This window comes from Lytechinus pictus, chromosome 17 (assembly GCF_037042905.1).
Source record: "Lytechinus pictus isolate F3 Inbred chromosome 17, Lp3.0, whole genome shotgun sequence".
Classification (NCBI taxonomy): Eukaryota; Metazoa; Echinodermata; class Echinoidea; order Temnopleuroida; family Toxopneustidae; genus Lytechinus; species Lytechinus pictus.
Window position 1 is genome coordinate 25,188,391 of NC_087261.1, and position 14,932 is coordinate 25,203,322.

The 14,932-nt window shown below is 34.5% G+C and overlaps 1 protein-coding gene across 1 annotated transcript; it reads right to left on the minus strand.

The window, feature by feature from the left end:
- Positions 1-4,140: 4,140 nt before the first annotated feature.
- Positions 4,141-13,990, minus strand: LOC129280025 (uncharacterized). The gene is made up of 4 exons (XM_064112609.1): positions 13,829-13,990; positions 10,867-10,980; positions 9,595-9,810; positions 4,141-4,454 (listed from the first exon to the last, which is right to left on the minus strand). The coding sequence occupies exons 2-4, from the start codon at positions 10,949-10,951 to the stop codon at positions 4,141-4,143; spliced, it is 615 nt and encodes a 204-aa protein (XP_063968679.1). The 5' UTR covers positions 10,952-10,980; positions 13,829-13,990.
- Positions 13,991-14,932: the final 942 nt, after the last annotated feature.

Consider the following 14,932-nt stretch of genomic DNA (forward strand, 5'->3'; position numbering starts at 1 on the left):
CATCATTAATATTGACAGTAGAATCATTATTTGGTATTATCATCAAATTTATTTATTAGTTTTATCGTTTCTTGTATATATGTTTCGTTGCTATCTTAAACAAAGCAAAAATTGATGAAAATAGAAATGGAATGACAGAGTAGTCGAAAGGAGTAGGGTTTACAAATTCAATATTTATTACATTTTGTGCGGAGTTCGTTGGTTACATGTGCTATTTCCCGCCAAAGGAAGATTGGACTTTCCTTGGGGACCCAGAGATGATGATGATAGTGATGATGATGATGATGATGATGGTGATGATAATGATGATGATGATGATAGCGATGATGATGACGAGGACGACGATAATGTGGAAAGAATTTCATTACTTGATGTGGCAGTCTGGCTGGTGGAAGTTAGCAAGGATGTCGTCAGTGGTGGCGAGGAACCTGTGTTTAATCAATTAATAAATGAATTGAATTCAGTTTTGCTAACATTTTCTTAGAATCATTTATACACAACACAAATCATTAATTTGTAAAGTGAAGACTACATATATCAGGAATATATATTTTGTAATAAGAAAGAATACTTACCCATCGGCTTAGTTGGTCTAGTCATCGGTGTTGCTGATACTGCAATATCATTTGAACATGATAAAAGGAGAAGAATATCAATAAGTATCGTGAATATCAATTTCAACTAAATCTTCACAAGGAGTGTGAAACTTGATGAACTAATCGTTTGAGTTTTAATGGATAAGATAAAGAAGGAAAGAGTCTAAAACTATACTGACGATATCATGATATTGTTCGAAATATATTTTTTTCAAACTTGACATTGGTTTATGGTTATTGTTGCATTGTTGTTTTGTCATCAAAATTATACCTGCTTGTAAAAGGAGGCGTACTTCACTATATACTTATCAGAGAGCTAGAATCAGTATTATTTTCGTTCCAAAACAAAACAGTGATTTAACATGTTTAACAAATCGACTGGCATCACTCTAAAAACAATTAGGATATGGTCTCAATTTCCAATGTTTTATCGTAAATTTATTATATATTCATATTTTAATCATTTTTTACATTTCAGTTTGCTATAAAAGTACAAGTGCATTTGATTATTCGTATCATTATGATAAGGGAACAACTTGCCTCTCTAAATTATCGGGTCAAAATGTTAAATATTTCCCGACGTCTAAATTACGAGTGATACTATTTGGGGATTCTTTCTCATAGCAGATAGATATACCGATATGAACGTGATATAAAGTTTATAGGCAATGTTTACTTTATAAAACAAATATTTACCATAATTAAGTTTCATTACAAGCCCGGCTAATGTGAACTGGAAGAGATCCCAACAGTCCCCTAACAATATTTCCCACCCCTGTTTACAATAAATTAACAAAACAACTAGATTGTTGAATGCATTTTCTTAGTTCATGGACACACAGCGGTACGAGGGCTATATCATAGAAACATTACCTCTTCTAACTTTGTGTAAGTGACGTTGTGTGTATGTGTACATGGGTGAGTCTCGACAACCAAATACTATTACATACAGCCCCCCCCCCCCCCCCACACACACACACACGTACACACAATCGTGAACGTTTGATAATCCGTCAGAATGAAATACACCTCCTTTTTTAATCATGTTGAGATCAGGGCCCCGTCTTACAAAGAGTTACGATTGATCCAATCAATCGTACTCTATGGAAATCCACCAGGGTCATAATTTGTTCTACAGGAAATTTGCACAATGACTTTTGCAACCAAAGAGAAACACAGTGAATTTTCAAGAAAACGATGAATGCATGAATATACATCATAGCTAGCAGCGGCGTAACAGGGGTCGGTGGCCAGGGGGGGCAAGAGCCAAAAATTTCCCGGTCATATCATGGTATGAACAGGCGTAATGGTGTAATGAGGCGACGATTTTAAGAGGGCCGGACATTGCGTATCAGGCAGAATTTATCTTTTGAAAAAAAAAAAAGAGTTTCGAGCGAGCGGAGCGAGCGAGCAAAAATTTTGACATTTTAATACAAAAATCAAATTTTGTGATAGATTTTGACATGATATCCAAAAAATACATTTCACTCTTTTCTCTTTCCATTCCTTTTTTTGTGATCTGTACGCCACTGTGAACAGGATTATTTGCGGCAGAAGCGTGCAGAGTAAACAAAACAAAAAACGAGGGGCGCAGTATGACGCATATGCTAAAAAGCTGCTTAATATAAGTCCCGAGTAAGCGAAGCGAGCGAGAAAAAAAATCACCTTTTCATGAGAATATAACTTTGAGATATTTTTTGACATTATATTCAGTAAATAAAATCATATCCTACACTTTTCCTTTGCCTTTCTTTCCTCCTTTTTTCTTGGTAGAACTTTTGGGGACCATGGCCCAACCCTTCCATACTCATATACGGCAGTGCTATGCGGTTGGGGTCTGGGGCGGAGCCCCCGTAACTTCTTGATATCAAAGCCATTTAAACCTCGCAGAATGCAGCTATTTAATCAAATCGCGGGTATATACAGAATATAGCTTTTACACAACACATTCATTCAACCCAGTTAAACCAAATATTTTGAGGGGGCAAAACATAGCAATGTGGGAAAGTTTAAAAAAAAAAAAAAAAAAGTCGCCAGCGAGCAAAGCGAGCTGGAAAAAAATTGCCTATTGAAATTAAATTCTAATTATGTGATAGATTTCTCCATTATATTCAGCAAATAACACATTTCATTGTTTCCATTCATTTCATTATACGTTGTCTCCTATAATTTCTTTTATTTCCTCTTGGGTGTTGAACCAAGACCCCCCCCCCCCCCCCCCCCCGCCTGTACGCCAGTGATTGAACGTAAAGCTTAATGTAGGAAGGGTCCCTACAGGGGGCGTGATAGAGCCATTTGAAGGTCATAGATGAAGAGCCCCTACTGATTGGGGTCTGGGGCTAAGCCCCGGTAGCTTATTTGCATAAAATTTAGCAAGCTAATAGCACAATGTTGTATGCACTCCATCTTTATTCCTGCTCTTTATTATCTATCCTCGTCAGCCCGGTCGTGTTATTAAGTTTTTATTTCTTGTGCCTTTTCTTTGTTTTCCAATTTAGCTTTTGACTTATTCCATTCTACCTTCATTTCCCGCTATTGTTTGTCATTTTGTGATCTTTCCCATCATGCTATTGCACTATTTCGGAATGATTTGTTCTTTCTCACATGTTCTTCTTTTGTTCTTCTTCCCGCTTTCCTTCCTTTTCCATTTCAAAAAAATATATATTTTTTGTTTTCTTTCCACTTTTCCCTTTCTCTTTCCTTTTCCTCCTTTCCTTTCCCTCTTTTCTTCCCCTTTCTTTCTCCCTCCCTTTTATTTTTTTCCCTTTTTTTTTTCCCGGTGAAATCCGCCAGGGGGGCAACTTGCCCCCCTGCCCCCCCCCCCCCGCCCCCCGCCTGTTACGCCACTGATAGCTAGAAAATATTTTCAACAAACATGGCAATAGATGTTGACGTTGCTGGCCGTCCATTGTTGTGATTGATCGGATCAATCGCAACTCTTTGTAAGACGGGGCCCAGGGCGTCTGTAGAAGGGGGCGTTGGGCGACTGCCCTCCCCCTACGTTTAAAAAAAAAAAAAATTAGCGAGTAAGGAGAAAGACTTTCACAAATATAAGTTTCCGTCATCTAATTATTTTGTATCCTTATCATTCAATTATAATTATGAATATTAGAACTACCGAAGTTCATGATAGCTCATTTCGGGTAAATCAAGAAAGCTAGAATAATTTTTGTTTGTGTCCAATTAAGATTTTGGTCAAGTTATCGTTCAAGTTGTGTATTTTCGGATCGCATTCCTGGATACAAATAGCACACAAGATGGGTTAACGTATAAGCAACAATATAACAATATAACCCACTTTTAACTCACTTTGGTCAAGAGATGGAGGTTGTCCTTATATACATGTACTCAATTTATGTTTGAAATGACTTTACCTGGAGTTTGACTTTCCCACTACCCCTACAAAATACCTAGGCGCCGACCCTCGTCTAGGCTACTTTCAATTGGTGGTATTTTGATAGCATTCTATAGATTTGTGTTTCAAAATTCTAGTTTAGACTAGGTTTAAACCAAGGTTTAATTATCAGAAAACCACCGATAGCGTTCAAGAATGATACTCACTGCTAAATACAGCTATGTGTCCTGCCCCACCACAGCTGTCCGTGGGGTCTCCTGAACATGCAACATGACATTGATCGTCCGATCGTTTTCCATGTCTAGTATAGTTATCACTCGCTTCACCACAGTAACATTCTTTTCCATTTTCAACGCCAGCGTATGTATAGTTCGCATCAGATGATTGGTTACAGAAATTTATGCAAGACGAAATGGTCATGTTTGGAACTTGAGTCATATAATCACCGGTGAATACTCTATCATTACCTGTCCCGCCCTCGAAGCAACCAAGATGATGTTCTCCTGTTTGAAATATAAACATAATAATTAGTTTATTAGAATAAATCGGGCAAGTCCACCCGATCAAAAAGATGACTTGTGCCGATAGAGAAATTAAAAGAAGCATAAGACTGAAATGTCCTTATCTGCATCTAGATTAGATGTAGCTAATGTATCAAATTTTTCATTCATTATTTATATCATTTTATTTGTAGTTTATTTATACAGGGTAGCATTGTCAGTTTAGGAACTGCTTTCATCATGGCCCTTTCCGCATGACATACAATTTGTTGTGATTAATATAATTTCATCAGTAATATTTATTTATTTATTTGCCGTTTTATTTCAACAGGGTAGCCCTTTCAGTTTATTAAAACTGCTCGAGCAAGGGGCCCTGGTCGATAATTAATTAACTTCCTTTATTTTTAATATTATTTCCTGATTTAAAAGTATTTAACGACCGACTGTTTCTTTGATTCACATTGAGGTTGTTCCACCCAGTATATCCCATGAATTTACATAATCAACACCACGATTACATAATATATACATGTGTAAATGAATGTGAAACCCAAAAGAATATTTAAAAAACATATCTCTTAAAATCTAAACATTGAATCAAGTTGTTTGAAAATAAACGAAACTCCAAAAACAAACCAAAAGCCCCAAAGGCCGATTTTGAATTTTGAAAAAAATATATGAAGTTCTGCCTAATCCAAAATCGAAAATAAAATTAATATCAAACTACAGATATCATACAGCTTTGTTAAACCAGGTATTAAAATGAATAGTTTCCTTGTTATATTTTAATTGTTTCATATGATATATGGAAACTCATAATTTCCTTTAATTATTTTTTTATTGATTCCTGATTTAAAAGCATTTAACGACTGGCTGTTTCTTTGATTCACATTGAGGTTGTTCCGCCCAGCATATCCCATGAATTCAAATGTCCGACTGGCTGCACAATTATTCAACTTTATGGTATTACTACTTTCATGCGGAATCTTGTTTCAATTTCATGATTTGGCCTGGCGAAGATACATTTCATATAATCGGGCAAAAGATCATTCAGACATATATACCTTGATAATGCTATGTCGATTCCATCGGATTGGCAGTTCTTGCCGCTTTAGATCTCTAAACATATCAATTATGTGAGTTTGTGGATGTGCACCCAGAATCATTCTAGCCATTTTATTGTGTACTTTACTAATCTATCGAGATTTTTCGACGATGCATTTGACCATGCAACATCGCAATAATCTTGAAATGGTATGATTAGGGAACAACATAACATCTTCAAAATTTCATTTGGTAAAACCGGTTTTGCAGATCGTCTTAAAAACCCTATTCTTTGAGATACTTTACTCGCTATAAGACCAATGTACTCCTTCCATACTAATTGTTAATCAAGAATGACACCAAGATATTTAAATCTCGTCAATCTCTCGATATATACTGATAGAAGGGCATTAATTTCAGATGAGAAAATTATTTAAGGTTTTGTCGAGTTCCAAGCAACATAAATTATGTTTTCTTTAGGTTCAGTGTCAGCTTATTTTGGTAAACCATTTTTCTGCTACCTGCAGACCAACTTGCATATCATTTTGTGATTCATGAACGTTTTTTGCTTTAAAGGTAACGGGGCAAATGATGACATTTTTGTTACTTGTGCTCTCTCTTCTTAATACGATCTGAACCTCTGTATCTCACGATCTTTGACACCACCATGATATGATATTTCTAATAGTAGGCCTATATGATGGACAACGGTGTCAAATGCCTTCTTCAGATCAACAACAAAATATAAAATTGCTCCATTGATGAAACTGTCGTTCATGCCTTTAAGAATGTGATTAGTTTATCAGTGCAGTTTGGGTTGAGTGGTGAGGTCTAAAACAGATTGCTCTCGTTAAAGTATTTGTACAGTTTATTATGAACTGCTCTTTCTGATATTTTGGATACAACAGGAAGGATGGATATAGTTTCCGATGTCTTCTTGATCACATCTCTTAAAAATTGGAGAAACTTTTGCTACTTTCCATTTATAAGGAAACATATATGTAGCTAACGAAATATTTGTAAGATATGTCAGTAATTTCAAAACAACAAGACATGCAGATTTTAGAAGCCTGGGAGATATTCCATCGATTCGTGTGGCTTTATCAGATTCCATAGCTTTTATTTCCTTTTGCATAAAACGCCATGGTCACTGGTTCAAAAATCAAATCATCCCCTGGATTTTCAGGATCGTCATCAAATATCGAATGATCAATTTCGTCATCCTTAAATCCGGCCGCAAGTTTCTTTCCAACATGAACAAAGTATTCACTAAACTCATCTGCCAAAAACGTATTATATTGAATCGGTAGAGTTCTGACTTCCGACATATAGTTGGCGCTTAGAATATCCAAGTTTTAGGTCACTATCATTTTTTCTTCAGCTCGCGCTTCGCGCTCGCATCAATTGTAAAACTAAAGACCCATCCTATTCATAGTTACAAAATGTGCTTAGAATGTCAGATTTTTGGTCGGAAATTCAAAAAAAATAAGCTCGTGCTTTGAGCTTGAACAGAAAGTTGAGATATATACCCATCTGTTCCAAAATTGTGGTCAGAATATAAAAAAAAAATCAGCTCGCGTTTCGCTTGCATCAATTGTTTAGGTTTAGATATACGTATACCCTTCATGTTCACGTTTATAAACAGTGCTACGAATATCCAATCAGGAAACATATACATGTAGATGAAAATATCCCCCTCCCCCTATTAGCGAAAGCTGGATCCGCCCCTGGTACAGAAATGTCAGCTCCCGCTCACATAATTTTAGTAGGGTCTACTCTGATGTGAAGTTGAACTAAATTGAAACCCGAAAGTACTTAAAATTATATGTTTTCATTGGGTGGTTCGATAAAACTAATCGTAAGTTACGAGCGACTTTAAGAACGACTGGTGATCCTTTGTTGTGGTAAATGATATTGACCATTACATGTTCATTAGTGATTATGTATAGCGTAAGAAATGTTCACCAGTCTTTCTTAAAGTTGCTCGTAACATACAAACAACTTAATGAAACACCCACCTGGTCGCATTTATTATTTTCAGAAAATGGTATTATAACATTATTCATGAATATATTTTTTTCATGAACATATTTTTTTTAATGGTCTTCGATTGCATTTTTTCACGTGATTATGAAAAAAACATCAACATGCATTTAAGGCATCTTTGTTTGCGAGGGGAGCGCTATTTTCCAGAAAGTTCACAGGGACGCAAAATTAGGTCGGGCCCCCCGGGCGCAAAATACTGCATACCTGCCTGATATGATATTCAAACATATTCAACCACTGGATATCACTGATGATTTGCTTTTTTTGTAATTACCATGACAAGATGCTGCTCCTGCTGGGGAGCACCCCGATGCATGTGGTAATGTAGGACATGCTGACAGGCTACCTTCACCTAGAAATTCAACATGAACATGATAAACAACAGTCTGTTTATTTACGTCTGCAAATCTTAAAATATGTTTTAAATTTAATGCAGGCACAATGAAGGATTTAGGGGGTGATTGAAAAGACAGAGCCCCGTATTCTGATAGCAGGTGTAATTTAACCCTAGTCTAAAGTTAACCCTGGTTTAAATAAACATCCTCTAAACCTCACCTCTGGTCTAAGTGTAGTTTAATTTTGGTATTATGATAGCCAGGTTTAACTAAACCTGGGTTAAACCCGGGTTTAAATTTATTTTTGGAAATAATCAGCCTCTTTCGACCAAGACTAGCAACCTTTGGGTAAATTACTGCTGCAGGGGTGACTGCAACAAAGTTGAAAAATGTCACTAAAGTTGTTTTTTTCTCAAAAATTTGGATTTTATGAAAACTGATTACAACTATTGTAGTGAAAGAAAAACATTCATCACCCATATATGATAAGGATTTTTTCATTAAGATTATCTTTATATTTCTTACTTACTAAAACATTTCAATCTCAAACCGAGTGACTTGCACAGTTTTTTTGTGTATCAGTCCCATTTATTGCTTTTCATGTATTGTTTGTCAAAATCTAAATTGAATAGATTCCTCTCGACATCTTTATTTTAACTTTAGTTGAAGTAGACCTAAGGGAAAACTTTTGTAACTTTTGAGACTAGTCTTGGGTCTAACATTAGGCCTAGATCTAGCCTAGGCCCAAGATCAATATCCGTCTGTTTGGAGGAGAATTGAACATTGGCATTGGCTATCGGAATACGGGCCAGAAAGTCATCCCTGCATTCGTATCGTTGAGAGTAGATAAGTGATGGATAAGTAAATAATATTAAACCACATATAGAATGTTTAAACATCTGACAAGTAGAACTCAAAGCTTTGGACTGTACAACAAAGACATTGATGGTATAGGCGAACTATACCCCCTCCATCTTATATCCACATTTACTTTTTTTCCGATGGGAGGCTGCTGGAACACTGACGTATAACAATTAATTCTACTTCATAGGTAAAAATCGACGATGTAAAATTAGGTCGCGATTCTAGACAGTTTAAATTGGCAGATAAATTGTTACATCTGCCTCCAAACTGACCGCTGGTTTTTTATTTCTAAATTTGGTTTGTTTGGATTCGTTTTGGCCAGTTTGAATGTGGCATCAGTAAACCTTTTATTTTTCTAGAGACAGTATTACAGTATTGGTGGTTTGGGATGAAACGGGCATGGAGGCACAATCACTACATGTATATGCAGCTCCCTGGTCAAGGCAGGGAGCGACACAACGGCAATGTGTTTTATATGGAGTTATTACAGCTCTTATCCGTGTTGGCGATGCGCTCTTCACCGTGTTCATAGCAGTTTGAAATTGTCCATAAACCGCCAACTCTATGCACCGACAACCTTTTCGGCCATATGTGATATTTACTAAAGAGTTGTGAAACTAAACACACATCTGACAGGGGAACCCCGGTGGAGTGGTCCACCTGCACACTACAAGTCAGTTCTGGAGGAGAGACCTGCGGGTCATAGTGAGTCAGTTCGCTTTACGTTTCCCATGTATCGGTGACGCCAAAACAGTAAACTACATTTTTTTTTTTTAATAAAGAATATAAATTTACTAGTTTAGGAAGGTACGTAAGAGTATTTTGTGAAATATATATTAAATGTATGTGTTTACTTCCGTTACAATCCAACCCAATGACAGGATTTGAATTCTGTCCATAAGGTGTGGTCTTCACTGCTAGGCTTGCTCCTGTGAATCCTAACTGTCTGCAGATGACGATGACATCATTAATGTCAAGATTCATTCCACATGTCGTCTCCCAATCGCCGCCATCTTGCTTGACCTCTACTGTACCTTTATTAGATGCTGGACCTCCAATTAATTGTACATCTATCAAGAAAGGGCAACGTGTGTAAATGAATATGAATCTAGGAGAGAATAAAATCTGCGATTAGGTTTAGCTTTGAAAAATGCAAAAGAGAAGAACTTCTTCCAAGTTACAACTGTCACTCGATTCTCTACAGACAATATACTTGTATCAGATTTTCAGAAACACAGAAAATATCTGATCACTATCGCGATTTTTTCCTTCATATGGATTCCGATATATCGAAGTTATTTAGGTTACAATTTGTCTTTCTTTTCATTGTTGTAGACTTTTTCTTTAATCACTTAAAAGTACTTTTTAAGACCCCTCAAAACAATAGGGCAGACGGGCTAAAATCAATTAAGCACATTACGGCGTTTTTCATCTTTGAACAACATGATGTCATGCAATTAACGTAGCCTTAGATCATATAAAGGACATGTCCACCCCACAAAAAGTTTATGTGAATAAAAAGAGAAAAATCCAACAGTCATGACACTGAAAATTTGATCAAAATCGGATGTAAAATAAGGAATTTTGAAAGTTTTGCTTAGTTTCAGAAAAACAGTTATATGCATATCCTGATCGGTATGCAAATAAGGGGAGTGATGACATCAATCACTCACTATTTATTTTGTATTCTATAACATGAAATATGATATATTCTATTTTTTTCCTCATTCTCCTGTGAAACAAAGTTTTCATCCTCCCTGAACATATGGAAAAAACATTGTTATATCATTCAATGTTTCAATCAAGTTGGTCCTTAAGGTCAAATCTGTAAAAATTGAAATATTGCATGATTCAAACAATAAAAAGCAAAAAAAAATTTAGTGAGAGGGGAACATCATCGATTCTCTCATTTGCATATCACTGAATTGTACATATAACTTTTTTGTGAAAAAAAGGCAAACCTTTAAAATGTCATAACTTTCTTATTTTACACAAGATTTTGATGAAACTTTCAGCTTTATCCTCGTTTGATTTTTCTCTCTTGATTCAAGTCAACATTTTTAAGGGGTGGACTTGACCTCTAATAACGATAAAACCCATGATATTTGGCAGTCTGGTTTGTTTACCTGTTATGACGCAGCTGACCATGTGATTACTGTACTGCATGAGAAGAGTCATTAGGAACACGAGGATGATCCGATGCCAATTCATTTCTAAATCATATACAATCACCCGTGAATCTGCGGATCAATTGAAATTCGGGGTGAATACCACAGAAATAAATTGTACAAAATGCCGTTCAGAGCAGAAAAGAAAATATGTATTTCAGGGATGAACCATTTATCAATGGTTTCTCTCTTATCTGTTGCCCGATCAGAATATTACAGGCTCAGTAAACTTGTATTGCATCATATCCAAAAAACTTTTTTAGGTTTTACACCAAATTATGCTTGGCAATTCAATAAAATAAATAAATAATAAAAATAATATGTAAATAGTAAGGAGGAATATAAGAACATTCGTGGATCAAAGACATAATCTCACTTTTAAAAATTTGGTGACTATGTCTTTGTTTTGTTTTTTCCATCAATGGCCTAAAGCCCCCTTCCCCATCTGTAATTTAAACAGTCTTGAATCTTCAGTTCCCGATCTATAAGAGTGACTTTTTGTTCAAATAAAATGATATCCAAATATACGCAAAAGTTTGAAGGAAATATATAAAAATCAAAACGTTATATTGTTTTAATTTCGGTAAAAAAGAATGATAATCACCTCGAAAATTTCATATATTTGCAAATGTACTAACATTGTGATGAAAGGCAGGGACAACTTGCCTATTTGCTTTAATACACAAAATGATAAGAATTACATATGTATCAAAATGTTTTCACAGATTCAGTCTTTTATTACCTTAAGACATTCCACTTTTTTGGTATATTTTCCTTTCTGTCCTAAGTACAGACAACATGAACCATAGTCCTCTTCACTTCATTATTACAATTTTTTAGATTAACATAGTCCTTATCTAGAAAAAAATCCTTGTTTGATTCATTTAAAATTGTTACCATAATTCACTTCCTCCTTTTTCACTCGCGCACAAATCAATTAATACTGAGCCTTGATTATCATCCAATGAACAAAATAATATGAATTAGATTAGATTAGATTAGATTAGATTTATTTATTTCCGTTCAACAATTTTTTTTCAAAATATAATCAAAGTAACAATACATATTCAATATAATACAAACAGATCAATGAAATTTCGTAACAAATGTTGAATATAAATAAAACAAAACTACAATGTGTTGCAATAATTTTATCTATGAAAAGAATGTAGAAATGACCGGAGGAACTTGCAAAGGAAAGAAAAAGCTTGTAGAGAAGGCAAGCCCCTGAACTTAGTTTCAATACTAATTATAAACAAACTATATATACAACTAAAACAAAAATCGAGACGGACCTAGAAGACAAGCTTAAAACAAGTAATCCACAAATATCAAAATAAAACGAATGAGCGACAACAAAACTAAGAGAAAGTAGTTCAAATATTATTAATTACAGTGATAACAAAAACAATTAAAAAAATGCTTACAAAATTATAATAGGGAGGGAAAAGTGGCAAAGGAAAGAAAGAGGGAGATAAAGGAGGTGCAAATAAAAAGTGAAAATGAAAAGAGAAACATGACAGGTGCACAGGTCGTAATGTATTGTATAATGTTGTAGTGTTGTTGTCTTTTTTTAATAAGTAAAGTTTGACAAATTTATTGGTGGTTAAAAGTAAAGTTATTTTGTAGTTTTAGTTTAGGTTATGTGTTAGCTTGACTTGTCGTCGGCAATTGTATTGTTTGCTTTTATTTTTGTTATATAAGTACTTTTTTCTTTTTTTTTAATGCTCCATTAATGATTTTCCATGTGTTCCTCATATCGTTTTTGAACAAATTGAGTGGGGAAGTATAATATTCTCTTTTTGCAATGCGTAATAAAGTAGTAAGTGTGTTTTTATATGAAGTATATTTAAAGCGAGATTCGTTACTTTGTTTAGTTATGTATTTATAGTACAGGTTGTTCTTTTGGTTGATTGATCTCAAAAGTGATTTAGTAATCCAAGGGTGGAGTGGAACCTTTTAATAATTTGATTTTCTGTTAGTGGTAAAAGGAACGTGAGCATCTAGAGAAGAGGTTAATTTGGAAATGAAAAAGTTATACGCGTCATCAACGTCTGTGGATTAAAAAACAGTTGACCAGTCTGTTGTATTTAAATTATTAATTAGATTGTTTATGTTGTCATCAGTTATCTTTCGAAATGAAGTATTGAATGTTTCTTTCATGATAATTTTATTTGTAGATAATTTAGCAAAATTGGAAAGTGAAATTATAATGTAATGAAATACAATAATATCAAAAACGAATAAAATTGAATAAAAATGAATAAAATGGTCTCAAATAAAATGAAATGGTATGAAATGAAATGAAATAAAATAAATATATAATAACAAAATAAATAATATGAGGGAATTAGATTATATTAGTACCAAAACAAAAAAAAATCAGAATATCATATAGGCTAAGGTTATTTCAATATAAAACAAACAATATTAAAGTTAAATGAATAAAGGTTGTAAAGGAAACGTGCCCAAGATATCCCACGAACTCGATAATTAATTTCACAATTTAAAGGTAAGTTGTCTTTTTCGCTTGTCACTTCGCAATTACCTATTTCAGATTACCGCAATCTTATCAATCGGGTTTTTTTTCAAACAGTCACAAATAAAATATCGAATTCCTTGTCCGATTTCAGCCAAACTTTCACCAATCTGTTGTTCTCATCTTTCATATACTAATCGTGTTATTTACATAGTAGGACTCTCTGTTGTCTTAATTCTATACTGCAGTTAGAACATGTCTAATCTAAATAATCTAAATATATACATGCATATATTCATATACATGTGTATTTATATATATGATTTTGATAATGACAATGATGATTTGTTTTCCATAGAGCTATTGACAGAGCTCCATGGTTTTTCCATCGTCTCACCACAAAATAACAAAGGAAACAATGAAAATACAATGTATAATTACCCTTATTCGTAATGAGTTCTCAATGAGATCTTTTTTGCCCAAATCCACGATCGAGTCTGTTGCTAGTTATAAGGAGCAGAATGGTAATCTCCTTACAATAAAACCACTATCATGTCTGATGATACATGGTGCTATCAGTTGCCTGTCAGTATAATGTGCAGCACTGTGTTTATCAATACTTTGACATACAGGTTCACAAGTGATGACTAACCTTCAGGAATTCCCCTTATTGCCCCGTCAAGAATATTGGGCAGAACCTGGTTTCACAAACCTAAACCACAACAGAACTTGGGAACCTGTAACCAAGAGGTTCTGCTGCACCAATCACATTCCGAGTTTCCAATAGATTCTATCGGTTATGGTATCCTTTTGCATAAAGCACATTTCGGGAAACGAGACTAAGAACGCTGTTCATTTTGCACTCCCACTTTTCACAAAGGAATAGTCTTTTGTTTGATTTCTATTGAGTCTGCTCTAAATTACCGATCACGTAAATAAATAATAGGCGATCAAGAATCATTTTCAGAGTCAAGTTCCTCTTTGACGAAGGAACGTTCATAGTGTTCATAGACTTTTTGTACAGTGCGTCCCAGAAAAAAACGAAACCGAGATTTATCGATTATTTATCATAATCTAATCACAAATACAATAGACAATAATGACCTACCATTGTAAAGCTTAGAATCTCCTCTTTTATCTGAAATTACTTAGATTACTTCCCATACACACATGAGTAAACAAAAACAATTTGAAGAGGGGATACCAAAAGCTCATTTGGCGGGCTGTATCTTGGTTTCAAAAAGAAAACCACATTTTTAAAAAGTTCAGTATCTGCTCTTTAATTTGATACCTCAATTACAGAAAATGGTCAAGTTCTGGTTATTTGAAATAAGGCTTGAATTTCAATAATTTCATAAAATTAAGAGGTTCTACAGGCTAGCGTTCAGACTCACTTGACACTCCGTTTTGTTGACGATCAGCCATGCATTAAGTCTTTTGTTTAAATTATTTTTTTGTCCTAACGACCTGGTTAAAAATATAGACAAATTAATGATGAACTTTCTTTGGGGATCCAAAATTCACAAAGTAAAAAGAACTATGGTA

Excerpts from the sequence above, each read along its gene's own strand:
- LOC129280025 (XM_064112609.1), bottom strand. The coding sequence starts at position 10,951 with ATGAATTGGCATCGGATCATCCTCGTGTTCCTAATGACTCTTCTCATG. Across the intron at positions 9,811-10,866 it reads GGTCAGCTGCGTCATAACAG|ATGTACAATTAATTGGAGGT; the intron begins GTAAACAAACCA and ends CTTTCTTGATAG. Across the intron at positions 4,455-9,594 it reads TGGGTTGGATTGTAACGGAA|GAGAACATCATCTTGGTTGC; the intron begins GTAAACACATAC and ends TATTTCAAACAG.